General features: G+C 41.5%; 2 protein-coding genes across 16 annotated transcripts in view; one reads left to right on the top strand and one right to left on the bottom strand.

The window, feature by feature from the left end:
• The window catches only part of IFT122 (intraflagellar transport 122), a 78,609-nt gene extending 77,609 nt beyond the window's left edge, over positions 1-1,000 (bottom strand). For 2 of the 9 annotated variants that reach the window (XM_043588180.1, XM_043588179.1), the window contains exon 1: positions 852-1,000. In XM_043588180.1, the coding sequence (XP_043444115.1) occupies positions 852-892 (41 nt within the window). In that variant the 5' untranslated portion in view covers positions 893-1,000. The remainder of the gene's footprint in view (positions 1-851) is intronic. The other 7 variants (XM_043588170.1, XM_043588171.1, XM_043588173.1 and 4 more) reach the window with 5 other exon arrangements.
• Positions 1,001-1,047: 47 nt separating this feature from the next.
• Positions 1,048-10,663, top strand: MBD4 (methyl-CpG binding domain 4, DNA glycosylase). Of its 7 annotated transcripts, XM_043588182.1 has the most exons (9): positions 1,048-1,142; positions 1,268-1,469; positions 2,494-2,724; positions 3,329-4,191; positions 7,153-7,227; positions 7,305-7,439; positions 8,561-8,710; positions 9,210-9,313; positions 10,221-10,663. In XM_043588182.1, the coding sequence occupies exons 2-9, from the start codon at positions 1,381-1,383 to the stop codon at positions 10,296-10,298; spliced, it is 1,725 nt and encodes a 574-aa protein (XP_043444117.1). In that variant the 5' UTR covers positions 1,048-1,142; positions 1,268-1,380; the 3' UTR covers positions 10,299-10,663. The 7 variants fall into 7 exon arrangements, with proteins under 7 accessions (XP_043444117.1, XP_043444121.1, XP_043444118.1 ...); XM_043588186.1 differs by lacking the exon at positions 1,048-1,142 and having other exon boundaries at positions 1,170-1,469; positions 3,329-4,167; positions 7,156-7,227; XM_043588183.1 differs by lacking the exon at positions 1,048-1,142 and having other exon boundaries at positions 1,170-1,469; positions 7,156-7,227.
• Positions 10,664-12,383: the final 1,720 nt, after the last annotated feature.

Here is a 12,383-nt window from a genome sequence, read left to right as displayed (position 1 = left end):
TGCACAATGAAGCTTGAAAAGACCATCTAGGAAGATTTTTAAAGTCAGGCTGAGGAGAACGATCCAGTAAGTCAGCATTTCCCAAAATGTTTCATTGTATGATGGATTTCGATGATAAAAATGGAATAGAACATTAACATCCGCTCCTAAGGCGAGAAAGTCATTCTCTTGTGATTCTCTTTCAAGCCTTCTAATTAAGCACAGGAGAAAGTCTTGGTTTGACGCTATTCATCTCCAGCACCTCTCTGATGGCACTGGATAAATTTCCTTCCAGTTCTCCAGACTATAGACCAGAGGCTTAAAGGCTTCCTAGTTGCCAGTATCCAGCTACAACTTAATAATACCGTTTTGTTTCTCGCTGCTTTAAGTTTCACAGTTATCTCAAAGCAAGTGGTACTGATTTTCAAATACGGAGCAATAGTTTCCTTGTAAAATCATATTTGAGTGAAAGTAAGTGAGACAATTTAGACAAAAAACGCCAAGGAAACAAGAGTATGGGTAACATGTGGATGTGGCAAAGATCGTGACGTTCGAGAAACACTGCCGTGGGTGTAAGCTGAACCCAGAACGGACTTGGACAGGGCCAGACATTGATTCTGTCTGTGTAAAACGGCCTCGACAGGCCACTACCTCACGCGTGGTACACCCCCTTGCTCCCGCGCCAGGCCTCAGTTTCTCCATCCGCAAAGGGGTGGGAGGGCGACCCTGCAGTCGCGCAGACCCGGGGTTCAGTGCCTTCAGCCCAGGCCGCAGGCCCGTTGCCCTTGGCAACCACGGGGGTTCCCGCAACGGTTCCCGCAGCCCCGCCAGGGCTCGTCCTCCCGCTCCTCCCGGACCGCCCCGCTCCTCACCAATGCTCGGCTTTATCTCTCCACGTCAACACGGCCCTCATCGCGGTTTCCCTCACGCCTCAAGCCCCTCCTCCCGCCTCAGTAACAGGCCCTATTCCCCTAACGGCTTTCGTTACTGCGCTACCCCTAGCAACACACATGCGCAGTGAGCCTCGTGCGCGCGGCTGAGTTCCAAGTGCGCAGGTCTAAATGGAAAGGCTTAAGAAAGAAGCAAAAGCGAAGATGGAACGGGGCCTAGAAGGTGTCTGCGCGACTAGCGCTCGCTCTACTGGTCCGAACGCGCGGAAGGCGGTACGTCTTCCTCGACGAAGGATTTGATTGGCTGAGCCGTGGAAATGGCGCCTGTGGCTGAGGGGGAGGTGAGGGAGCTGCGGTGGGATCTGACTGACGTTCACTCTCTTCGGCTTTGGTTTCAGCTTTGCTCTCCGAGCTGAAGAAGCTTTCGCATCTTATTCTGCTCCACTCCTTGGTTGTCGTACCCTCTTGGCCAGTTGCTGCCGCCGGAGACCTTTTGAAGGGCACGGCTAGGATGGAGAGTCCGAGCCTGCGGGACTACGGAGCTGCCCGCTCGGTCACTTCCAGTGAGCGCCTAGACCCAGACCGGCCCAGTGACCTCCGGCAAGTCATTGTCCCCTTTCGGGACTCATTTTCACCAACTATAAAATGGGAGCGGGCTGGGATGGATAGAAGGCTGGTGGTCCTTTCTAACCTAGGATCGACAGAGCTCGAGACCCACAGGGTTAGTTTACTCGGAGCAATGGCTGTGGCTCAGATACTCTCTTGTGAGGTTCAGCCCTAGAGTGCTCCCTACTTCGTTACCCGAAATGACGAGGGAGGTGGAAGGAGCAGGGAGGTTTTGTGCAAGGGGAGCAAGGAGAGGTCTGCTTGGGTTGCAGGGTCCCAGGAAAACCTTGTAGGAGATGTCACGTTAAGCAGCCAGCGCTGCTGACCCCAAAATGGAAGTCCTATAGGAAGTTCCAGAGGAAGCCACAGTCTTGTTTCGAGTACAGTACTTGTATATGTGAGATACGGGGTTAGGATGATTTATCTACTGATTTGTTTTTTTCAATATTTAATCCTCAGAACTACCTTTAAGGAAGTATTACCTCCTTTTTACAGGTGAAGAAAGGAGATTTTAAGAGGTTAAGTAACTTGCTCTTGGACACATAGCTGGTAAATCGCAAGAGCTGCGATTTGAACCCAGTCCACTGACTTTAAAGTTTGTGCTGTTTTCATCAGGCTTCAGTTTCCTTATTCCTAAAATGTGAACTATATAATTTCTTAAGACCCACCCAAACCCCCAAAATTATTAACCCCAAAATACTTCAGAAGAACTTGGTTCTAATTCTAGTTACTAACTCTTGCTTAGTTTCCCTATTTGTAGAAAACAATCTGGGTTAGATACCTCTATAGATTATACAGAGATTTCCAATCATTTTTAACCCATGTTGCAGGACAGAGAGGTAATCACATAGCATAAGACTGGTCCATACTGATTTTAATCTCTCCTATCATCTAAATAGTCCATATGGTTCCTGCTCTGTCATGGATTGAAATTGAATAAGCAGAGGAAAATAAATTTTAAGTAAGCCAATCACCTGTACTTTGTTTTTGTTTTTTGTTTGTTTGTTTGTTTGTTTAGTAAGAAAGATGTTACTCTGGAATTGGAAAGAGTGGGAAAAGATGAAAAGCAAATGATGATAAAAAACAGCAGTGAGTGGAATCCCCTGCTGCAAGAATCCATTGCTTCCAGTCAGATTGGTGGTAGTACAATGACAGAATGCCGTAAGTCTGTCCCATGCGGATGGGAAAGAGTTGTGAAGCAAAGGTTATCAGGGAAAACAGCAGGAAGATATGATGTATATTTTATCAGGTGAGCATACAATGTGGTACCGATAGCACAGCCAAATCATTTTATCTAGATAGGTAGCAGGAAAGCATAACAAGAACTTGGCTTTTTTCTATTTTTATCATAACAGCCATTATGGATTCTGTTCTTTGAGTGTCACAGGTTAGTTACATCAAGTGATTTGGGAACAAGTACATACTACATACTTCTACTTCAAATGGGTGCCTTTAAATTTGTAAGTTTGTAAATATTTATAAAATTATACTATCATAGAGAAAACTATTTAGAAGTACCACTTTATCACTTTTTTTTTTATTTTAAATGACAAATACCCATGGCAGAGAGAGAAAGAGAGTACATGCAAGTGGGGGAGGGGAAGAGGGAGAGAGAGAATCTTAAGCAGGCTCCACGCCCAGCGTGGGGCTTGATCATGACCTGAGCTGAAATCAAAAGTTGGTTGCTTAGCAAACTGAGCCACCTGGGCACCCCGTGCTTTTTAAATTTTCAAAGACAAATACCCATAGCAACATTTGGAAATTATTAACTAAAAATCTGAAATGTGGTCCAATTCTTTGTAAAACTCACTTTTATTTACTACCAATAAGTTTTCTTTAATATCATTTTCTAGCCCACAAGGACTGAAGTTCAGATCCAAAAGTTCACTTGCTAAATATCTTCACAAAAATGGAGAGACTTCTCTTACACCAGAAGATTTTGATTTTACTGTACCTTCTAAAAGGGGCATCAAGGCCAGACATAAAGATAACAACACAGCGCCTCTGACATCCCAAATGCAAAATGAAAGGAGCAATTCAAACTGGAACCTCAGGACACGAAGCTGGTGGAGAAAAGGTGTCTTTCCCCTGTCAAGTGGTACTTCGGAATCGCAAAATAGCAGAGGACCATCTAACTTTAAAGAAGATGAGGGTGTTAATGATGTTGACTCCAGAAAGGTTAGAAAGTCCAAACGAAAGGTGACTATTTTAAAAGGAATTCAAATTAAGAAAACTAAAACAGGGTGCCAGAAGGGTCTTCCCGAGTCTACTCAAAGTAATAGGAAAAGAGAATCTGAATATAATAAGGCAGATGCTGAAAGTGAACCTGTTGAGCAAAGAAGTCAGCCTGATAAAACTTTCTCCATTTCTGATGCTGGAGCAAGCAACAAGACCCTCAGTGTAACCAATGAAGAAAAGAGAATTGTAAAAGAAAAATCACTGAGTTCAGGATCAAACTTTTGTTTTGAACAAATAACTTCTGGCATCATAAACAAATTATGTTCAACCGAAGAAGCAGAACACAGCAAGAAGTGTGAGGAAACCTTTTTAGAATCTGAGGAAATAAGAACAAAAGTAGAAGCTGGGGAAAGGAAGGAACATTTGCATACTGACATTTTAAAATGTGGCTCTGAAATGGATGACAACTGCTCACAAACGGAGAAAGACTCTATTTCTGTGAAAATATGTCAAGGTATTCAGAGCGCTGAAGCAGCTGGTAAACATGTGATGAGTTTATACTCCCAGACAGTATATTTCATGCCGGTACTCAGTTAGGATGTGGGAATAGAATGAAGAAATAGGCCCAAATATCAGATATGTCCTACCAGTTGTTCCTAGTACCTCTGTTAACCAATCTTCAAACCCATGGCATAGAGGGAACTGGCTGGCTACTGCCTTGATACCCCCAGCAAAGGAGAATTGTGCCATTAACAGCTGCTACCATCTCTCCCTGGTTCAACAGCAGGGACTCTCCCCGACAGTGCATTCCCTTCTTCCCATCTTCTTCCCAGCCAGTAATATTACAACTTTAGGGAAAATAAAAAAGCTCCACTTGAGAAAAGGTTTGGGGAAGAATCTTGATGTGCATAAACTGGTTGTGAATAGTCAGTGTCTACTCTTTTGCACCCCTTCTGTTACTTATCACTGATGTGTGACTTCCAATTTCATTTTGTACATATCATAGTCATTTTTATCTTCTATTATAATGTAATGCTTCTCTAAAATGCTTTAGAGCTCTAAATAATTCAAAACTGTAATCATATAGTTCATCTATTATTTGTAATATGCTCTTAATACAGAGTTCAGAGCTTAGTAGTTTTGCCTTTATAATACCTCAGTGAATAAGAAATAAAAAGAAGATCTTTTGAGTAGCCCTGTATTATATATTCATTATGCCATTATGGCATAATGAATAACTCCTTTAAAGAAGAAGAATTTTACTTAAAGTCCTATGGGGAGACAGCCTGGACAAATGGTGGAACGGGGTTAGACTTGATTCCTGTTCTCAGCCCTACTCATGGTTTTATGTCTTTGCTGTGCCTGGAATTCCTTTATTTTTAATAGAAGCTGAACCATATATACCTAGGAAGTACTTCTATATATATATACACCTTGTGCTTCATATATACGTAGGACAAGCCTGTCCTTTAAAGACTTCAAGCTTCTTAGAATCTTAAGGTTTATGTAGCTTTATTGCTAGTATAATGGGTAAATAAAATATGAAAAACATCCTTTTGTGACCAAATGGAAGTGTCCTATTTGTGAAGAAGTCTAGTTCTCAACACCAGGTGAAGTAGCCTTAGTTTAAGAGGTGTCCAATGGAATAGTAAAGACTTTCCCATTGGCTTAGTTGGAAATTGCCAGGTAAACCGAGCTTCAGTCTCCTAATAATAAAAGAGGCTAGTTAATAATTATTTGTAAGAGCCCACAGAAGAAATGGAACTAATTAGAGCAGTTTTCTTTGTTCTCTTTTTTGACTTTATATTAGGCTTTGCCTATTCAAAATAGAATAGCAAAAAACAGCTAATTATCTGGAGAGCTGGATACCTATCCCAATCTATAGTCGATCCCACTCTCATTTTGGGATGGCTGTTTTATTTTATTTTATGTTTTAACTTTTTTATTAAGTAATCTCTATGCCCTAGGTGCCTGGGTGGCTCAGTCAGTTAAGTGTCCAACTTCCACTCAGGTCATGATCTCATGGTTCATTGCTTGGAGCCCTGTGTGGTCTCTGTGCTATCAGCCTAGAGCCTGCTCTTGATTCTGTGTCTCCCTCTCTTTTGGCCCCTCCCCTCCTTGTGCACTGTCTGCCTCTCTCTCTCTCTCTCTCTCTCTCTCTCTCTCTCTCTCAAAAATAAACATTTAGGGGCGCCTGGGTGGCTTGGTCGGTTGAGCGTCTGACTTTGGCTCAGGTCATGATCTCATGGTCCGTGAATTCGAGCCCCACGTCGGGCTCTGTGCTGACAGCTCAGAGCCTGGAGCCTGTTTCAGATTCTGTGTCTCCCTCTCTCTCTGCCCCTCCCCTGTTCATACTCTGTCTCTCTCTGTCTCAAAAATAAATAAACGTTAAAAAAAAATTTTTTTTTAAATAATAAACATTTAAAAAAGTAATTTCTGTGCCCAACGTGAAGCTCAAAAACTCATGACCCTGAGATCAAGAGTCTCATGCTCTTCCTGACTGAGCCAGCCAGACACCCCAGGATGGTTGTTTAATTTCTAAGCCTTAGTTTATCTATAAAATGGAGGTAATAATCCTCACCAGTCCTGTGTTTCACATCAAGAATATTACAAAGTAAAAGGAGAAGTGAAAAAGATGGCTCACGCTATACAAATGGCAAGATATTATTAACAGACATTCAAATTTAGAGGGTAACCTTATGGAGAGTATTAAATGTGATGATTTTAAAAACTTGGGAAGCCCAATAATGCTGGTCAAATAGTCTTTCTTAAATTAACTGAGCTTCCCAGTAGACAGTGGTCAGTATTCCAAGGTCCAAATCAGGTTTTTCAGCAGGTTCTGTTTTGTCTGGGTCCTTTCTTTAAGCGTAAAGTGTTCACCGCAGAAATTTTGGAAAATATAGAAAATTAAAGGAGAAAAGAACAATTAGCAATAACCACTATACTGGTTTGGTTTTTTACATTCTAATCTTTTTTTTTCTTTTTTTATTAAATTGGGATCATATGTAGAATATTGCGTTTTTATTTAAAAGTTAAGAACATGGGGGAAGCTATTCATGATATCGTCTCAAAATGGTTTAATGACCACATTGTACAAGTATGTCCTAATTTAAAATATTCCATATTCTAATTTTTCAGTACTAAGAACTCTGAGCATGTCTTAGAATACTAGTGTAACACAGTGGTCAAAGTTATGGACTCAGGAGCCAGACTGCCTGGATTTGAATTTCAACTCTGTCACTAGCTGTGTGACCCTGAGCAGTTTACTTAGTTTCTCTGTACCTCCGTTTCCTTATCTGTAAGGTAAAAGTAAATAGTACCTAGCTTGTAGGTCCATAGTATTAAATTGGTTAATTTTTGTAAAGTGCTTTGCTTAGAGCAGTACCTGGCACGTACTAAATGCTTTATAATAGTAGTGTGTTATTGTTATTTGTACCCCTGAGTATTTCTTTAGCCTAAGCCATAGCTTCTATAAACAATGTTCACCCTTCCTTTTCAGAAGATACCATTCCACGGACACAAATAGAAAAAAGGAAAACAAGCCTATATTTTTCCAGCAAATATAACAAAGAAGGTATCCCTTTCCCAATCAGAAAATCCTATTTTAAGTCTGTTTCAGATGTTGAGCTCTGATGCAGTGTGTTTGTTTAGCCCTTAGCCCCCCACGACGCAAAGCCTTTAAGAAGTGGACACCTCCTCGGTCACCTTTTAACCTCGTCCAAGAAACACTTTTCCATGATCCATGGAAGCTCCTCATCGCTACTATATTTCTCAATCGGACCTCAGGTTTGTGGATTATTTTAATCTTTATCTTAGAGACAGTGCGATGAGGAGAAAGAACACTGGATTGATTATGAGCCCTGGGTTCAAGTTTAACTTTGAGTCTGTGTGACCTCAGGCAAGGACTTCTTGCAGCCCTGCAGCTCTTCAGCTATGACGAAGTTAGACTAGATGACAGCCAAAGCCTTTTTCGCACTAAGGAACAGATAGATTGTCATTTATTTTCTACTTCCAAACTAGTTTTGGTCATAGTGAAAATCAGTTACTTAACATTCTTCCACCCTCTGTCATGTGTAAAAGCATTTCTTTTTCATTGAATGCTTTCTTTAATGTCATTGGCACTTTGTGTTCTGTATGCTTTTATACTAGTTATCTGATGCCTGGATTATTTGGAAACTAATACCATGCGGGGCGCCTGGGTGGCTCAGTCGGTTGAGTGTCCGACTTCGGCTCAGGTCATGATCTCACGGTTCGTGAGTTCAAGCCCCGCGTCAGGCACTGTGCTGACAGCTCAGAGTCTGGAGCCTGCTTCGGATTCTGTGTCTCTCTTTCTCTCTGCCCCTTCCCCACTCATGCTCTGTCTCTGTCTCTCTCTCTCAAAAATAAATAAGCATTCAAAAAAAATTAAAAAAAAAAAAAAGAAAATTAATATCATGCAAGGCCAGGTATCAGCATGATTTAAACTCTTAGCCAAATCAGGGCGCCTGGGTGGCTCAGTCGGTTGAGCGGTCGACTTCGGCTCAGGTCATGATCTCGTGGTTTGTGAGTTCGAGCCCTGCATCCAGCTCTGTGCTGACAGCTCAGAGCCTGGAGCCTGCTTCAGATTCTGTGTCTCCCTCTCTCTGACCCTCCCCCGTACATGCTCTGTCTCTCTCTGTCTCAAAATAAATAAATGTTAAAAAAAAAAAAATTTTTTTTAAACTCTTAGCCAAATCATCAGGAGTGTTGGTTATTGACTCTGAAGGTGGTTACCAGTTCAAGTAATGGCTTCTCATCAGGGATTTAAAAAGGAAAACAAAAAAACAAAAAACAAAAAACCCTCTGTACGAGATTTCTAGAGAGGAAATACCTGAACTTAAAAACAACCCATCAGGAGGCTTGTAATCACAGTTACTTTTACTTCCCAGGTAAAATGGCAATCCCCGTGCTCTGGGAGTTTCTAGAGAAGTACCCTTCAGCTGAGGTAGCAAGAACCGCAGACTGGAGAGATGTGTCAGAACTTCTTAAACCTCTTGGTCTCTATGATCTTCGAGCAAAAACCATTATCAAGTTCTCAGGTACTTTCCCATATACCCAAAGGAAAGAACATAAACTATGCCTATTTAAGAGAGTCAAACCTTAAACTTTAATGTTCTAGGATGCTATATTAATAGAGGTCATTCAGCTCAAGGGCTAAAAGCATGTAAAAACAATCCACTTGCCCCAAACTACAGTCTCCCACTGACCCAAGCAGTAAATCTTTGCTCAGCACTGGGGCAGGCCATCTAGGAAGGATGAAGAAATCAGCAAAGCAGAAGGCCCCGTTGACCTCAGGGACTTTACCTCTGTCTAGTTAGCACAGCACAAAATCACAATGGTTACTAAGTGGCAGGTGAGAGGTTTAGACAGGGGTGTTGTGGGAATTCAGAAGAAAGAGCCATCAGAACTGGGGTTGTTAGGAAAGACTCTTTGCTGTCCCTTCCTGCCCTTCTCACCATCCAGCTCTGCATCACTACATATTTGGGGAAAGTATCTTTTCTAGAAGCTGACCTGATAAGTGAGGTTTTATCTTTGCAGATGAATATCTGACAAAGCAGTGGAGGTACCCGATTGAGCTTCACGGGATTGGCAAATATGGCAATGATTCTTACCGAATTTTTTGCGTCAATGAGTGGAAGCAGGTGAGGCCCACCCCCAGCCATAACATCTCCAGCACGTTTTGTCTCTGAGACAAAATACACCCATCCAATAGCCAAAACTGTTTCTTGGGCACATGTGCTGCCACCATCACAACTAGTTTTGTTCCAGGCTTGAGGGGCAGTGGTGGCATGGGGCTGTTGGCAGAAGGGAGAGGATCTGTAGACACTCCCACCTCTGTAAAGACTCCTTGGTGTGGCCTCTGACTGACCTCCAGCAGTTTATCACTTCTGGCCCTGTAATGTCATTCCCATTCATGTGTGGTCTCTAAGCCTGATGTGGTTCTTCTCCTGTCATAGTCATATTAGCCTTCAAAAATGACACCACTGAAGGAAAGCAGGCAGGTTTGGACTTGGAATATATGCTTGTGGGGGTTTCTCCTAGTGGTCCCAGACTGCTTTAACAGTAACTGGGCCCTACTTCAGCTACCCATTCAAATGAGTGTCCCCTGTCCACAGACATCCAGCGGGTGTCCTGGCAGCTGGTGGGTACTGCCAGGTGGCATGGTACACTGCCCTCTTAGTCTGACTCACCCTGAAGCATTCAGCCAGTAGATCTGGCTAAGCCCACCCCTGCTCCACCATTTATTGTGATAACTCTCAGTTATAACCTTCTCCTGAAAAATGGCCTATTAATACTTGACTCATGTTGTCCCCAACCCACGTGCTAGGTCATGTTAAAGATCAGTACTAAATTGGAAAGTACTTTGTGAAGGATTGCCTTAATGTAAGATAGAGTTTTAAGCACTCATGAATCTAATTAGGTTAAAGGTTATAATTTGCAGGAATATTACAATAAGGTATTGTTCCCCCTACTGTACCTTTGAAAGGCCCATTTTAAAAATGTATTTCTGACTAACTTCTGTCTCCTAATGTGTTGTATTTCTTCCAGGTGCACCCTGAAGACCATAAGTTAAATAAATATCATGACTGGCTTTGGGAAAATCATGAAAAATTAAGTCTGTCTTAAAATTGTTTGAAGTTTTCAAACTCAGTTTTTATACCTTACTTTGTACTTAAGTAAGTTAAGAGCTCCATTAAGCACAGGCATATAGATTTTAGTGCAACTAGAAACATGATACAGGTTTTCTTAATATGTGTAACACTGGTAGATCTTTGTTACTGAATGTACTAGAACATGTTTTGAGATTTTTAAAAAAATAAATTATGTGACAAGAAACCTAAAAATGTAAATGACTTTTCCAATAATAAAATATGATTTGAAGTTGAAAAAAAATCTTTTGTCAACTCTCAATTATACAAAGCAGATTTCTATCAATCTTGCTTAAGGAAAGATTAGACTTTCAGTTCTCTTTCAATAAAAATGGAATTACACAGTTATTATGTAGGAAGCAATCAAAGAGTTTGCAGCCAAAAATGTAAGAAAAGATATTACAGGGTATAATAGGCAGCTAATAATAGGCAATTAGTCTTTTTACTAAAAAAAGATAACAGTAAGTTACTTTTGTCATCATGTGTTCTTGATGACTCTGTGCTGGCTTTTAGTAATTAGAGATTGGACCCCAGCATCCAATTGATCACCTGTGATTATCTGCCTGCCATTTTGTTTCAGAGTACCAGCTTCTGGCTCATGCACCTTGACCCCATTGTTAAAGTTTTTAAGTTTTGTGCTCTTCTTAATACAGGCATCATGATGTTGTAGCACAAATACTGAAACGTTTACCTTAGAAAGAACTCACCAAGCAACAACAACAAAAAAATCCCAAGTTACTAAGTCTCAATTACCAATTGCCATTTTAAGGTATAATTTGAAAATAAAATTGATTGAATAAATGAAAAATAAATTGTTAGGGAAACTACCTTTGTTGTAGGGTGGAATATGCTGCAGGGCTAGTGGGTTGTTTCCACATTAGTGAGCCAGTTTTAGTTTTTAGAGAGAGAGTTGAATTTTGACCAGAGAATGGGAAAACTGGCCACATCCCTGCCACCCCCCAAGGCAAACGTCCATTTTATAGTGTCCCATTACATCTTTATTTAACAAACCTCAAAGTAGCATTTACTAAGTGCAAAGCTCTGTGCTGGAGGACAGATGAAAAAAGATGAAAAGGTTCTGTAGAGCCTTTTCTGTAGGTGCCTGGCTGGCTCAGTAGAGCATGTGATTCTTGATCATGGGGTTGTGAGTTTGAGCCCCATGTTGGGTGTAGAGATTACTTAAAATCTGGGGGCACCTGGGTGGCTCAGTCAGTTAAGTGTCCCACTTCAGCTCAGGTCATGACCTCACGGTTTGTGGGTTTGGGCCCCGCATCAGGCTCTGTGCTGATAGCTCAGAGCCTGAAGCCTGCTTCGGGTTCTGTGTCTCCCTCTCTCTCCCCCTCTCTCTCCTCCCTGCTCCCACTGTCTCTGTCTCTCTCAAAATAAATAAACTTAAAAAATAAATAAATAGGGGCACCTGGGTGGCTCAGTCGGTTGAGCATCTGACTTCTGCTCAGGTCATGATCTTGGCGGTCTGTGAGTTCGAGCCCAGTGTTGGGCTCTGTGCTGACAGCTCAGAGCCTGGAGCCTGTTTCAGATTCTGTGTCTCCCTCTCTCTCTGCCCCTCCTCCGCTCATGCTCTGTCTCTCTCTGTCAAAAATAAATAAACATTAAAAAATTTTTGAAATAAATAAATGCTACATTAACGTGACTCAGGGATGGTCTGAATGACAACCTCAGGTTGAGAGGGTCACAGAGATAATGCAATTCAGTGAAGGTGGTACTTTATGCAGAATAAGCACTCAAGTGTTTTTTTTAACTTCTTTCATTGACACAATTCACATAATCTAAAATTCATCACTTAATTATGTTTAAATATACAATTAAATGATTTTCCATATACTGACAATGTTCTGCAACCATCATCACTAATTCTTAAGACATTTGCAACGCATTAAGAAGAAACTCCATGCCTGTCAATAGTCAAACCCAAAGCCACACACCTCACCTCCAGCCTCTGGCAATTATCAGTCTGCTTTCTGTGTCTATAGATTTGCCTATTCTGGGCATTTCTTATAAATAAAATAATATGTGACCTTTTGTGTCTGGCTGCTTTCACTTA

This window comes from Prionailurus bengalensis, chromosome A2 (genome assembly GCF_016509475.1).
Source record: "Prionailurus bengalensis isolate Pbe53 chromosome A2, Fcat_Pben_1.1_paternal_pri, whole genome shotgun sequence".
Classification (NCBI taxonomy): domain Eukaryota; kingdom Metazoa; phylum Chordata; class Mammalia; order Carnivora; family Felidae; genus Prionailurus; species Prionailurus bengalensis.
Note: the sequence above shows the minus strand (reverse complement) of the source record. Positions and strands in the feature narration are given on the sequence as shown.

Bases quoted from the DNA above. Each gene is read 5' to 3' on its own strand.
- MBD4 (XM_043588182.1), top strand. From the start codon at position 1,381: ATGGAGAGTCCGAGCCTGCGGGACTACGGAGCTGCCCGCTCGGTCACT. The intron at 4,192-7,152 runs GTAAACATGTGA...CTTCCTTTTCAG, and splicing joins TCAGAGCGCTGAAGCAGCTG to AAGATACCATTCCACGGACA. The intron at 7,228-7,304 runs GTATCCCTTTCC...GTGTTTGTTTAG, and splicing joins CAGCAAATATAACAAAGAAG to CCCTTAGCCCCCCACGACGC.